The 14,829-nt window shown below is 57.0% G+C and overlaps 1 protein-coding gene across 1 annotated transcript; it reads left to right on the forward strand.

Annotated features, from left to right (window-relative positions):
- Positions 1-622: 622 nt before the first annotated feature.
- Positions 623-2,446, forward strand: IL13 (interleukin 13). The gene is made up of 4 exons (XM_054716739.1): positions 623-748; positions 1,671-1,724; positions 1,953-2,057; positions 2,339-2,446. The coding sequence occupies exons 1-4, from the start codon at positions 623-625 to the stop codon at positions 2,444-2,446; spliced, it is 393 nt and encodes a 130-aa protein (XP_054572714.1).
- Positions 2,447-14,829: the final 12,383 nt, after the last annotated feature.

Here is a 14,829-nt window from a genome sequence, read left to right on the forward strand (position 1 = left end):
CTTTGAAAACCCTTCGCACAGCGGGGCTGCTGGGACCAGGAGGCCGAAAGAAGTGGGCCTCACTCTGCTCCTGCCCTGTTTGTGCTTTGTATCCAAAGCAAGCATTCCTTCGGTAACGCAAAAGTCCGCTTCATTGGAAAAATAAACCCCAATTTCCCAAATCTGGTGGACTGGGGTCCTAGCACTGTCCGCGAGCACACGCGGTGGCCCAAAGGGGCCGGGGGACAGGAGCGGGGCAGGCCCGCGGGTGGCCACCACGCAGGACCACTGGCGCCCCAGCGGCATGGCTGACGCCGCCCCCCCCCCCCCCCCCGGGCCCTCTCACCTGCCCCTGGAGGAAACCCAATAGATCTTGGAAACTGCCCAGACCCCTGTCATTAGTAAGTCCACAAGAAATCAAACACTTTCCTTTATGCGATGCTGGATTTTCCACAAAGTAAAATCAAGATAAGTGAAGATGTGGTTTCTAGATAGTGGCCGACAAAGCGGGGACCAGGGTGTGAAGCGTCACCCTTGGGCCTATAAAAGCTGCCAGGAGAGACCAAGGCCACAAGCCGCTCAGCTCAGGCCAGCCTACGCGTCTGCTCCTGCTCCTGCTCCTGCTGCGTCTGCTCTGGGCTCCATGGCGCTCTGGCTGACCTTGGTCGTGGTCCTCACCTGCTTTGGCGGCCTCGCCTCCCCGGGCCCCGTGCCCGCCTTCACGGTCGTCAGAGAGCTCATTGAGGAGCTGGACAACATCACCCAGAAGGTGAGTGCTGGGCGCGGGGTGCTGGGCTCTCGGAACTGGTCATGGCCTGGGCCACGGAGGCTGGGCCTGGCGCTAAGATGCCTGCGGGTCAGGAAGAAGCCCCAGGGGCCGGGTCATGGGAGAGAGAGGGGTCAGGCTGGGGGTGCCGCAGGATGGGTGGCCCCATGAAGGGATTTGGCAGAGCCCCGGGGACCGCCTGTTCCCCTGGCCTGGCCCTGCCTGCCCTAGCAAGCGCCTTCTCAGCCATTCACGATCAGAGAAAAGCAGAGAACTACTTGGCATTTGCCGACGGGATTTGAATGCAGTCACGGGGCTGTTATTCAGAGCATCTTCATTAAGCCCATTCTTACGGAAGGTTCACTGGCAGGGGCAGGGCCTCTCCCACTTTGAGTGCTAATCATGTGCCAGGCCTGGGGCTGAGGGCTCACAGCTCAGTTCATCCCGGTCAGCCCCCTCGAGAGGCAGGTATGAGGACCCCGTTTTACTGACTGGGCCTCAGTGCACTTAGTTCACAAAAACAGATTCGACACAGAGTGCCCTGCTCTGAACTGCGGCGTCCCTGATTCAGAAGGCAGGGCAGATGCCACCGCCTCCATCTGCTGGGCCCGGCCGCCCCACCACCCGGCGGGCCCTTCCCTGCGGCCCCCTAGTGGCCTGCCCTCAGCCCTGGCTGTGGCACACAAGGCAAAAGACCACAAGCGGTGGTGAGCGTCCCTTAGTGGTTGTGTCATTCAGTTTCTCTCTCTCAAAGGCCCCTGGAGAATGGGTCTCCCTGATGTGCAGAGAAGAAAATGGGGTTCAGGAACATTGAGGGGGCCAGGCCTGCCTCAGTGCAACACCGGGGGTGTTTGGGGGGGGCCGATCCCCACTGAGACCTGCCTGGGCGCTGCCAGCTCTCGCTCACTGTCCTTTGCTCCCCCAGGCCCCACTCTGCAACGGCAGCATGGTGTGGAGTGTCAACCTGACGGCTGCCCCGGTAAGGACCCCTCGGCACCAGGACCCCAAAGCTTGTCTTCTCAGAGCCCCGCTCACAGGGCTTGGGGGGCTCTAAGCAAGCTTAAAGAGCTGCTCTCTCCCTCCCTCCCCCCAAACCCACCTCCACCAGACCTCTCAGTACCCCCTGGCCACACCCTGAAGGGGTCATCCAAGCCGTGAGGCTGGGGGCACCCGCAGGCCCTGACACGCCTCCTCCCTCCTCCCGCAGTGCTATGCAGCCCTCGAGTCGCTGATGAACGTCTCCGACTGCCGTGCCATCCAGAGGACCCAGAGGCTGCTGAGAGCACTCTGCCCTCCCAAGCCCTCAGCCGGGGTGAGACCCCTGCCCCGCACCCACCCTGCACCCCACCTGCAGCCCTGGGCTCGCCCTGGGGGCCCCAGGGGGCCTGGCTGAGCAGCTGAAGCACCCACCCACCTGGGGGCGGGTCCACTGTGGCCACTGGGATTTCTAGGGCCTGGGAATGAGGGCCCACGTCTGCAAAATGAGTCAGGAGGCACTGCCCACCCGCGGGTCTTCTCTGAGGACCCAGCACGCCCAACCCCGGGAAGCCCCTGGCGTCGCCCACTAACGCTCTGGCCTCTCTGTCACTACAGCCGGCCTCCAGCCAGCCCGTCCGAGACACCAAGGTGGAAGTGATCCGGTTTGCCAAAGACCTGCTCCAACAGCTAAGGAAAGCTGTTCGCCAAGGGAAGCTCCCCTGAGAGCATCCAGCGCGACCCGCTGGCGTCGCCCTTGGCAGAGCTGACCCACCCATTTAGGTTGCAGATTCGGTTTCCTTTCAGGTGTCAGCCATTTCTTGGGGAGATGGGGTGGAGGGGCGGGAGGGGGTGAGATTTCCTTAGCTTAGTCCTCAGCCTGTGCTGCCTGCCTTCAGCCCAGCCCGACCCAGCGGCCCCTTGCCCTGGTGCCCAGGGCTCGGGGCCCCACATGGTGGGACTCCAAGCTCAGTGGAGGAAGGCACAAATATGGCCCCACATGACCTCCCAGTCCTCAGAGCAAACCAGCATTAAGTGGGCACCTCCCTGGCCAAGCGGGTGGGGGGGGCCTGCTTCGCAGAGGGTGACTGAGGCAGGAGCCCGGGCCTCCTCCTTCTCGGCCTTATTTATTACTGTGTGTTATTTAAACAAGTGTCTGTCTGTGCGGGGGGGGGGGGGGGGGGGGGGGGGGGGCGCGGAGAGACTTGGAGCCGACGGCAGGAGACTCGGCTCCAGCACTAAAGCAGCGGCGCTGGAGCCCTGGAACCAGTGCTGTGTGCAAACCCTGCTACCTCACGGGTCCCGGCGGAGGCTCCTGTCTGCAGCCGGCAGCCGGCCCTCAGCCAAAGAGTAATTTATTGTTTTTCCTTGTATTTAAAGTTAAGTATTAAAATATGTTATCAGAGTTAATAATATATATAAGAGCAGCCTAGAACACTGCATGTGGCATGTGTGGGCTCGGGGGGGGGGGGAGGTCATTAAATAAATATTTTCATTGACTTTGTCAAGCTGGAAGCCAGAATAAAGGTGGTGACAAGAGACCTCATGGTGTTTGCCTTTTATTTTGATCTGTGGGAATGCTGGCCTGTGTTTCTAAGACTCTGTGGAGCTCTCCTGGAAACCAGCCAATTGGAGGGGTGCCTGGGATGGGCGGAGGGGGGTCGGGGGACAAGACCTGGGCTGAAAGAAAGTGAGCAAGCCCCTGGGGGAGGCCTGGCCTGCAGGAAGAACCCTCACCTCCCCCTGCAGAGAGCGGGGGAGGCTGGGCCAGGATGTCAGGGTTCAAGGAGGGCGTCTGGAGCAGACGTTGACCTCAGAAATCATCTCACGATCACAGCTCTCGATGAGTAAGTAGCCAGCCTGCGTCTCCCTCAACCTCTCTGAGGCTCAGAGAAGAGGAGGTGGCTTGTTCAAGGCCACATGAGGATAAGTAAAGCCAGGATTTGAACCCAAAACTCAATCCAACTCCACTTAACAATACTTTACAACCCTGCCTCCCTCTGTCCAAGTGAATGCATGGCCTTTATAATATTTTCATCAATCTGTTTGGGCATCTCCCTGATGGGGCGCTCACTACCTGCTTTTCAGGGACAGCCCATTCCGTTTCTAAACACTTCTCATCGTTAGAGAGCGCACACTCACTGCCTCTGCGAACGAAGACACACCAACTGACGTGTGGCCCTGGTGGAGCGGTTCAAGTGGAGTGCAGGGTGGCGGGTCCTGGGCAGGTCTTTCTGCTCCTCCCCTGGCCCGGGAGCAGTGGCCTCAGCAAGCCCCGGCTGGCATCAGGCCGTGCCGTCTTCAGTGGTTTCCACGGAGACCTTTGGGAGGTACCCAGAGCAGAGGACTGCCCCAGAGGTCGAGATGCCTTTGCAGTGGGCGGTGGGTCACTGGAGACCAGTCTTAAACTCTGGCAGGCAGGTGCCCTCCCTGGGGAGCCCAGAGCCCCTGGGAACATCTACAGTGATGCTCAGAAGTCAGTGGAGGCGGCCGCCCAGGAGCAGGGAGAGCTTCCGCATGCAGCAGAGGCCTCGGCAGGCCGTGTCCTGGGGCGGATGGCCACACAGACTGCAGTGGAGTGGACCCTCACTTGGCTCCCAGGCAGAGGTGAGGGAAGAAGTCACAACTGACGAAGCAGGATGTTAGGGATGCTTGGCCCGAGAGGGAAGACCTGGGGAGGGGGCGTGGGAGCTGCGTGTCCCACGGGCTGTCCACAGCAGGGCTGGCCGGTCTGTGTGGCCCCCCTGCAGAAGCTGAGGACAGCCTGTGGCCTGCTCGGCACCAGCCTCTGGGCAGGTGATGACCAAGGCACCACATGCACTCAAGGCTGAGCCCCCGCCGGGCGTCGTTACGATGGAGGGTCTGAGGAAGGCGCTCTACCCTGGAGGCAGGGGACAGGAGGCAGATCTCCACTATCCCTCTCCATCCAGGGATTCGAGAATTTTAAGGCCAGAAGGATGTTTATGGAAGATTAATTATAAAACTTAGCCTCCATCTGCTGGTAGCATCACTTTTGACCCATGTCCTCTCTGTCCATCAAAGCATTGGCCTATCTGTCCAAAAGGAAGATGGAACGTCTGCTGGTGAAATTCCACGTGACTCTCCCAAAACAGCCTGGAATTGAGGCTGGTGTTGGGGAGGGCCCCTGAGGACGTCCCAGGCTGTAATCTGAGCCCTGCAGTCCCAGGGCCCTGCAGCTGGGTGCAGTCCCGACAGGGCCACCGGGCCCCACCACTAGGGGTCCGCCGAGTGCCACATCCTCAGGCACCCACAGCTCCCTGCCTGCACCTCTGAGGCGGTCCCTAGACGGGGGCCTGCGGGCGCCAGTGGTGTGCTGTGAGTCAGAGACGGCGTCCAGGGATGGCGGATGCCTCACAGAGCCACAGAACCAAGCCACCTCTGGTGGCAACAGGGAGGTGGCAGCAGCCAGGAAAGAGGGAGGGAGAAAGAAGACAGAAGACAGAGGTCTGTGTCAGCCATTGTGGCTGGGAGCACCGGCTCCTGGGTGTTCGCTGGGAGTTTTCTCTACCCCGTCCTCTTGCTTCTCTCCTGCAGGAGGCGAGGGCCGGGCCCGAGAGAAGGGGGAAGAGACATGGTACCTGGTGAGTGGAAGGAGATGCTGATTGTGGGGCCCAGGGAGGGAGCCCCTGGCACCTCGGGAACCCCAAGCTTAGGAGGTTTCACTAGAAGAGGGGCTGGGGCTCAAGTGAGAAGCGAGACGCAAGTGCGTTTCCTGTGAAGTCGGCACCAAACACCTCTGTTTGCGGCTCAGATGAGATGTCAGAAACCCGCGAGTCACCTCAGGGGTTCTCTGAGGGTGGCCCCCGAGGACAGGGTGCCTCCTGTGCCCCTGTGACCCCGCAGCTCGGAGGCCGGGGTTGATCGAGTCCATCAGCTTATCACCTTTCATATGATGAAGCGGGAAGTGCCTTTTGCTAAGATCTTAACGCAGCTGGTCAGTCTGAGCAAAGTCTAACTCCTCCCCTTTGGCTCCCTCGGGCGGTGCTCCGGGGAGGGGTGCCCTGGCCTGGGACACGCTGGCCAGTTGGCCTTTCTAGAGGGCCGAGCCCGTGTCAGGACTGGTGGCTGCATCCACGATCACCCGCCCACGCACTAGGCCCACTCCTACCCTGAAAAAGGAAAGTCATACCGTCTCATGATCTTCGTTCATTTCTTGGCTCCACCCAAAAGCAGCAGAGCAAAAGGTTTGCAACGAACGAACTTTCCCAGATCAACTGATTTCCCGGCAGCCAGGGAGGGCCCCATGACGAAGCCGGTGAGATCCCAGAAGCCGTTTTCTACTCACAACCTCACTTTCGGTGACGCCCTCTCCCTTCCCCTCCGCAGTGCCTCTCTCATGGAAAGTGATTCTCTCAGAGCGTCTCTCAGAGCCGCCCCCAGCCCCGCACGGCCTGGGCAGACCTGCCCTGTGGCCCCTGTCACACAGGCGCCGACATTGAACAGCCACTCTCACCAGGTCCGCTCCGCAGCACCCAGACAAGCCTGTGGCCCCACGGCTCCTCCTGAAACTCAGGGGCGCCCCATGGAGACCAGTGCCCGATGGCCTGCTGAGCACGCCAGGCAGAGGGCCCGTGCCCCCTGCCCAGCCAGGGCCTGGCCAGGAGGAGCCACAGTGATACCACGTTAGAATAGCAATTTCTCACGTAGTATCTCTTCTTCTAATCTTTGCCCACATTTTCTATAACGAGCATGCATTCATTTCCCACTGGGGGACACAGACAAAATTAATTGAGAACAAAAAGAACATGAAATGGATGTCATGAGGGAGCAGATCAAAACTAGGGTGGGGAAGGGGCCAGCAGCACCCCTGGGTGGGCCTGGCTCAGTTCCAGCCCCTCCCTGGGGCCCAGCTGTCTTAGGAGAGGAGCTGGGCGTTTGCAGGGCCCGGGAGGCAGGAGGCCCAGCTGCCCGCCTCCCAGGACTGGATCATCAGGCCAATCAGATCTTGTCCTTGGGGGTCGTCACCCAGCCCTGGCCTACCAGGCTGGGGCAGGGAGACCAGGGGGAGCTGGGAAAGTGGCCGAAGTGACATCAGCGCCCTGGGGGCACATGGAGAGGCCCTGCAGACTCCTGGACCAGCTTCCCTCTCTCTCAGAAAGACCTTCCACCTGCTTCTCAAAGGAAAGAGAAGCCAGGGCCCATGGCTCACCATGCGCTCAGGGGAGCGGGAGTCCAAGGCCCTCCTGCCTCGGCTCCCTCCTTCCCTGGTCTTCTTATACCCCCCCCTCCCCTGCCCCCGGCCCCTGGGAGGGGTCCTCCCTGCATCTGTGTGCAGAATCCCACCCCCCCTGCCTTCTCCAGGGACTTGGGGCAAGGACTTCAGGGTCCAGACAGCCCTGGCTTCCAGTCCCCGCTGTGCCCCGACTTCCCTGGTTACATAGGCCAAGTCTCAGCTGCCCCTCCGTGGAATAGAGCTCTGTCCACTCCTTCAACAGGGATCTACCGAGGCCTTTACCAGGTGCCAGACACTGTTCTACGCTCTGGGGATCCATGGCGAACTGGTTGCTTCCAGTGGGGACACAGAATCCACAAACAAGAGAACACCGAGTGTGCAGGTTGGGGGGAGGGGCGGGGGGCTCCAAGGGCAGAGAGGCAGGCGGGGGCTGCCATGCTGTGAGGGGCGGTCAGACAGGTCCTCCCGGTGAGAAGTCAGAATGGGGCGTGATGACTGAGGGAGGAAGAAAGGCGGTCAGCATAATGTGGGAACAAGAACAGGGAGAGATGACAGCAAACGCCAGAGCCTGGAGGGGGGAAACTGCAATGCTCCTCCCAGCACGCGTGGCCGGAGCAGAAGGTTCCAAGGGCTTTGCTCCGGGTGGGATGAGGCAACGCCATTTGCTCCCATTTAACAGACGCCCGGGCATCTGCGCGGACACTCACACCGTCCACACTGCTGTTCCCATCCCGTCCCTGCAGGGCATCCAGACGCTGTCTCAGTGATTCACCAACAGTCTCCTATCACTAAGCCCAGCCTAAGTGCCTCTGCCCGTCCCTCTCCTGACCCTGAGGGACTCGGACGCTGAACACTCCTTGTCCCGGGAACTGTCCAGGCCGGGGTCCCTCGCAGGCTCCGTGGCTGCCTGCCTCCTCTGCCTCCTTCCTAATCCAGTCGCTGAGGGCTGCAGGCACCGGCGCCCCGCGCCCCCTCTGCTCCCCCTCCTCCTCTGTGCAGAGCTGCCCAGCTCAGTTCCTGGTCCCTCCAGCCCACCGCTTCCCTGCTGAGCTGCCATCACCATCACCGGCAGCTCCCCAAGCCGGAAACCAGGCGTCCTCTGGCCTCCTCGCCCTTCCTCACCCCACACCAGCCGCTCTAAGTGCTAACAGTCACCATCATGATGGTGATAATGATAGCTGGCATTTATTGAAGGCTTTCTATGTGCCAGGCACCACCCAAAACACTTTATATTTATAACCTCATATAATCTTCCCACACTCCCATTATTATTTTTTTTCAGTCCTCACCCGAGGGTGTTTTTTAAATTGACTTTAGAGGAAGGGAGAGGGGATCATTGATGTAAGAACCATGGACCGGTTGCCTCCCATATGTGCCGCAACCCAGGATGGAACCTGCAAACTTTTGGTGTACGGACAGCTCTCCAACCAACTGATCACCGGCCAGGGCGCCACCTCCGTTATTAATAGCCCAGTTTGACAGGTGAGTGGCAGAGCTGGGCCGCAGAACTGCCAGGTCCGTGGGCTCCAGACACACGCCTTCACGTCCACACACCCGGCCGCAGAGCCCCTCACACCACAGCCCCTCCCGCCGCCCTGCCCCATCCACGCAGACAGATGGGCCGGGCACTGCTCTGACCGGCTTCCCCGCCCAGGCCACTGCCTCCTCAGGCCCTCCAGGGCCTTCCCCGCGGCCCCCCTGTACCAGCTCGGCCTACCTGCTCCAGGGCCTACCTGCTCCAGTCTCTGCCCACGTCAGTCACTCCCTTGCAGGACTCTCACTTGTGTTCTGAATGTGGCCGCCGGCCGAAGAGCTGGGAGGGGCTCCTCGGTGTGTTGTCCTGCGCAGCTGACACAGGAGGGAGACGGTTTGCAGGGCTGGGGCGGGCGCTGGGACCCATGATCACCAGGGGCCACGGGAGGCTGGGCTGCTCCGCGCCACCTCCATGCCTCTCCCCTTGAATGCTCACACTCAGTGCCCGACCCCCTTGAAGCTAGAGCCTCTGTCCGAACTGTTCTCCAGGGAGCTGTGGGAGGCGGGGGGCGGATGCCATACTCCTGTTCCCTGGGGCTGGGGCGGGAGGTTTACTGCTGAGTTTCGGGGTGTTGGGAGAAGCCCAGGCCACAGCTCTGTGGGCCCTTCATTGGGGCTTCAGGGGTGTTTCTCGAACTCCAGACCTGCAGTGGCAGCTTCAAGGGCAGTAGTCCTTCCTGTGGGTCATTCCTTTAGAGTTGTGGGCCGAGCCCGGAGCCGTGCCTCCTCCCAACATTCTACACGCACCTACTTTCCTGCATCACATGCTTTCTGCCTGAGGTGCCACAGCAGCATCTGTTTCCTGCAAAGAATCCAGACACGTAAATATGAGGGTGCAGTGTAGCAACTAATGACTCCCCAGAACAAGGACAGGGCCTCAAAGACTAAAAAGAGGACACATCCAGGGGGTCACGTGTGGGGAGGGGTCCGCCTACCACACTAAGTACCACCGTCACTGGACCAACCGAAGATGTGATGCCGCCGGTGCCGCTGCCGCTGCCGCTGCCGTCACGTGCAGAGCGCTGTGTGCCAGGCACTTCTCTGACTCTGAAACATTACCTTGTCTACTCCTCAGAACCACCCCACGAGGCAGGCACAGTGTCCCCCTCACGTTACCGAGGGGGCTGCCCGTGGCCAAGGTCACACAGTGGCAAGCAGAGCAGCCAGGGCTTGTCATGGAATCTCTCGCTCGCTCCTCACAGGAGTCCCACGAGGAAATACATTATTCCCACTTCACAGGTGAGGGGACTGAGCCCCGGAGAGCTAGTGACCTGCCCACGATCACATGGTAGACAAGTGGCCTGTTTGATAAACTCTAAACCTCAGTGCTCGTAACTGGTACGGCCCACGGCCTGAAAGGAAAGCTGAGACCACAACAGGGGAGGGGGAAACTTGCCGTCTGCTCTCTCGAAGGGGAAAGGGAAGAGGGTCTTCAGTCTGCCCGCCCGGATCCCGCAGGCCCCGCCTTCTGGCCACGGTGCTGCACTGCAGGGGACGGTCCTTTTCTACTTCCCTCCGAGGGGCCCCCTGGTCACTCCCCCTGTTTTGCAAAGTTAAGCCTTTTCCCCTGGCCTTATCCAACCAGTGGAAATCCAAAAACGAAGCTGCATTCTGCTTCTGAGCTACTGGTTCCCATTTCTATTCCTTTTCTGATCCACGTTTGTGCCCGGAGCCCAAGCCCGGGTCTGGCCCTCAGTGAGGTGGGGCGCTCACAAAACCACTGCTGAACACACGGTGGCTTTTCTGTGCCTCTCAGGCACTCCTCAGCAAAAGCCCGCTGACCCGCCTCACCAGCATCCCCACGGCTTTGCGGGGTGCACACTGCCTGGACTCCCCTCCAGTGCATCTGCACTCCCAAGTTCGCTCCTATTTAACCTGACCCTTTCCTCAATAAAGGAGTAGGCACCATTTTACTCCAAATAATAGTTCATTATTATTATGAGAGAGAATCACGTCTCCACCTGTTCTGGAAGGAACTGTCTGCCCGCCTCATAAACTCCACTTGTCTGTGTAGTGACGGATTAACTTACTCCAGCAGAAAAACAAATAATCCCATTTAAAAATGGGCAAAGAATCTGAGTAGACATTTTTCCATAGAAGACATGCAGATGGCCAAGAGGTCCATGAAAAGGTGCCTGCTCAACATCACTAATCATCAGAGAAATGCAAATCAAAACCACAGTGAGATAGCACCTCACACCTGCTAGAATGACCATCATTAAAAATCAAGATGACAAATGCTGGAGATGACATGGGAAAAAGGGGACCCTTGTGCACTGTTGGTGGGATTTCAAATTGGTGCAGCCACTGTGGAAACAGTATGGAGGTTCCCCCTAAAAAAAAATTAAAAATAGAATTGCTATATGATCCAACAATTCCACTTCCATGTTTATCCAATGGAAACAAAAACACTAAGGGTTCCAGGTTCGATTCTGGTCAAGAGCACATGCCCAGGTTGTGGGCTCAGTGCCCAATAGGGGGCGTGCAGGAAGAAGCCAATCAATGATTCTCTCTCACCATTGATGTTTCAATCTCTCTCTCCCTCTCCTTTTCTCCCTGAAATAAATATATATATATACTAGTGTGTATATATATGTATATCCTATATAATAAAAGCCTAAAATGCAAATCAACCAAATGGCAGAACAACTGGTCACTATGATGCGCACTGACCACTAGGGGGCAGATGCTCAACACAGGAGCTGCCCACAGCCCACACGATCGCCCCACTGATTGCCCCACAGATTGGCCCTGATCGCTGGCCAGGCCCAGAAACCCTACTCATGTGTGAATTTCATGCACCAGGCCTCTAGTGTGTGTGTGTGTGTGTGTGTATGTGTGTGTGTAAAAGATATCTGCATCCCATGTTCACTGCAGCATTATTTACATGGAAACAACCTGTGTCCATCTATGAATAAATGGATAAAGAAAATGTGACATACACACACACACATACACACACACACATTAGAATATGTTATTCAGTCATAAAAAGGAAGGCAATCCAGCCATTTGTGGCAACATGGATGGACCTAGAGGATATGATGTTAAGTGAAATAAGTCAGAGAAAGACAAATGCCATATAATCTCACTTATAGGTGGAATCTAAAAACAAGCAAACAGACAAACCAAACTCATGGAAAAAAAGATCAGCTTTATGTTTAGCAGAGGTGTGGGGTGGAAGGAGGGGCCTTGGATGAAGGTGATCAAAAGGTACAAGCTTTCGGTTATAAGATAAAATACTGGGATGTCACGTGCAACATTACTATTGAGAACACGGCTGTACGATATATGTGAAAGTGGCTAAGAGAGGAGACCCTAAGACTTCACATCATACAAAAAAACACACATTTTTTTCTTTTCCTTTTTTGTTGTATCTATATGAGATGACGGATGTTAACTAAACTTGCGTTAATCATCTTATGATATATATGCTGTATATACACTTCAAATCATTATGCTGTATATACACTTCAAACTTAAACAATGCTGTGTGTAATTATCCTATCTAATAAAGGAGTAATATGAAAATTGACCCTAACTCCACTACATCCACAAGCCATGCCCACGAGCCACGCCCACCAGCCAATCAGGAGCGAATATGCAAATAAACCCAACCAAGATGGCTGTGGCCACAGAGAGCAGGAGGGAGGCTTGGGTTTCCCTAGCAATGGAGGAAGCCAAGCTTTCAGCCTGCCCTTGCCGGCCTAGGCCTCCACTCAAGGCTACAAAGTTTCAATTATAGAAGATAAATAAATCCAAACAGAAAAGGCAGCAGCCACGGAGCTGGAAAGAGCAGGAGGCTAAGGTTGCCCCCGGTGATGGAGGAAGCCAAGCTTCTGAAGCCCTGGCCAGCCTTGGCCTCCACTCCAGGCTACAAAGTTTCAATTATAGAAGATACATAAATCCCAACAGAAATGGCTGCCTCCACAGAGCAAGCAGGAGGCTTGGCTCCACTCCAGGCTACAAAATTTCAATTGTAGAAGATAAATCCCAGATACCAGGGCCTCCGCTTGGGTCGCCAGGGGGTGTGGCCGGCCTGCAAACCACCACAGGCCCCTCGCCCAGGCCACCCCACACCCTAAGGGAACCCCCACCCTGATCTGGGACTCCCTTCAGGGCAAACCAGCTATCCCCCACCCATGCACCAGGCCTCTATCCTATCTAATAAAAGAGTAATATGCAGATTGACCATCACTCCAACACACAAGATGGCTGCCCCCATGTGGTCAAAGATCCTGCCCCCATGTGGACACAAGATGGCCACCACAAGATGGCCAGCAGGGGAGGGCAGTTGGGGGCAATCAAGCCTGCAGGGGAGGGCAGTTAGGGGTGACAAGGTCGGCAGAGGAGGGAAGTTGGGGGCGGCCGGGCCTGCAGGGGAGGGCAATAGGGAGGGACCCAGTCCTGCAGGGGAGAGCAGTTGGGAGGGACCAGGCCTGCAGGGGAGAGCAGTTGGGAGGGACCAGGCCTGCAGGGGAGAGCAGTTAGGGGTGACCAGGCCTGCAGGGGAGGGCAGTTAGGGGCAAACAGGCTGGCAGGGGAGCAGTTTGTAATCAGGCTGGCAGGCAGAAGCAGTTAGGGGCACTCAGGAAGGAAGGCAGGTGAGCAGTTGGGAGCCAGCAGTCCTGGATTTTAAGAGGGATGTCTGACTGCCCGTTTAGGCAGGTAGGATCGGGCCTAAACGGGCAGTCGGACATCCCTCGAGGGGTCCCAGATTGGAGAGGGTGCAGGCTGGGCTGAGGGACAACCCCCCCCCCTCAGTGCACGAATTTCGTGCACTGGGCCTCTAGTATCTCAATAAAAGTGGAAGAAAAAAGAGAAATACCTTTTTATTTTTTTAAAGAATGTACCCGAAGAAGTCTGACCTTTGTTCCCCTCTTGGAAGATAACCTCTAAACTCCTGCAATAAAGAATTTGGCTGTGTTTTGTGGTTAGTTCCTGAGAGGTAGCCCCTAAATCCTAGGAATTTCTCAAGTGATATGAGTCTTGGCCATTCACGGTGAGCTCTGATCGTTTATGCTAATAAGGCAACTCAAGGTGGGGGGCAGCCACACTATTAAGCTACTGTGATGTCAGCAAGCCTCCAGGGGAGGGGTGGAGGATGAGGTCAACTGAGTGGCCAGCGATTCAATCAATCATGCCTACGGAATACACCCCAGAACTCTGGGCACGGAAGCTGGTGAGCTGCCCTGCTCACATCGGGTGCTGGGGAGGCAACTCCGCGGGAGCTTTGTGCTTGGAATCCTTTAGATCTCACCTCCTGATTGTCTGATTGGTATCCGTCTGCTCCAATAAAAATGTACAGCACTTTCCTGAGTTCTGTGGGTCATTCTAGCAAATTACTGAACCTGAGGGCATAAGGGGAACTCTGGAATTCGTAGCCAGTTGGCCTGCAGTGAGTGTGGACTGAAACCCCGATTCGCAGCTGCTGTAGAGGGCAGGCTTGTAGAGGCTGCGTCCTTCACTGGTGACACGTGCTGCCCAACTCCACGTAGTTGGTATCAGAAGCAATTGCCTTGGGTTTGGCAAACGTGTTGCACAGTCCCGAGGGAAGCACCCTAAATGTGGTCGAGGGGCCGTCCTGATACAGGGACCCACGCCCTCTCCTTCACAGAGCGCGGGGCACTGCAAGGAGATCCAAGCGCAGGAGCAGCCTGTGCAGTAATCGCTCCATGTGATCCTCCAGAGGAAAGCCAGTACGCCAGGAAGGCGGGAAACCATGGGAGTGGAGGGGAGGGGAGAGGAAGGAAAGTTCAGGGAGGAAAAAGCATGGCTTGCCGGGGCACAGCAACCCTGCTGCATCGTGAACGTGGGGGTGGCGGCCTCGCACCGGCCCAGGGAGTTGCACTGAAGCAGCAGGTGGGGGCGGGGCATGGACAAGACGTTCGATTTGTAAACCAGGAAGGTTTCGTCCCATTAGCTGAAGATGCATTTAAGTTCCATTAAAGAGCAGTCATTCCTGAGAGACCTAACATGCCTCGCGCCTGCTTATTAAAGACTATGCAGCCCTAGCCAGTCTGGCTCAACCAGAAGGGTCCCAGGTTCAATTCCGGTCAAGGGCACATGCCCAGGTTGCGGGCTTAATCCCCTGTAGGGGGTGTGCAGGAGGCAGCCAATTCATGATTCTCTCATCATTGATGTTTCTATCTCCCTCCCCCCTCTCCCTTCCTCTCTGAAATCAATAAAAATATATTTTTAAAAAATAAAGATATGCATCTGCTGTGACCCAAACTAAGCCCCCCCCTGGAGTCACCTGTCCTTTACCTGGAGAATGGCACGCCCCAGTGCCAGGACAGGAGATAATCTGTGCTCGTCACTTTCCTTCTACCCAGATAAAGAACCCCACATCAGCTTTTCCACAAAAGAAAAGTTTCCAAGA

Source organism: Eptesicus fuscus, chromosome 6, assembly GCF_027574615.1.
Source record: "Eptesicus fuscus isolate TK198812 chromosome 6, DD_ASM_mEF_20220401, whole genome shotgun sequence".
Classification (NCBI taxonomy): domain Eukaryota; kingdom Metazoa; phylum Chordata; class Mammalia; order Chiroptera; family Vespertilionidae; genus Eptesicus; species Eptesicus fuscus.

Excerpts from the sequence above, each read along its gene's own strand:
- IL13 (XM_054716739.1), top strand. The coding sequence starts at position 623 with ATGGCGCTCTGGCTGACCTTGGTCGTGGTCCTCACCTGCTTTGGCGGC. Across the intron at positions 749-1,670 it reads TGGACAACATCACCCAGAAG|GCCCCACTCTGCAACGGCAG; the intron begins GTGAGTGCTGGG and ends TTGCTCCCCCAG. Across the intron at positions 1,725-1,952 it reads TCAACCTGACGGCTGCCCCG|TGCTATGCAGCCCTCGAGTC; the intron begins GTAAGGACCCCT and ends CTCCTCCCGCAG.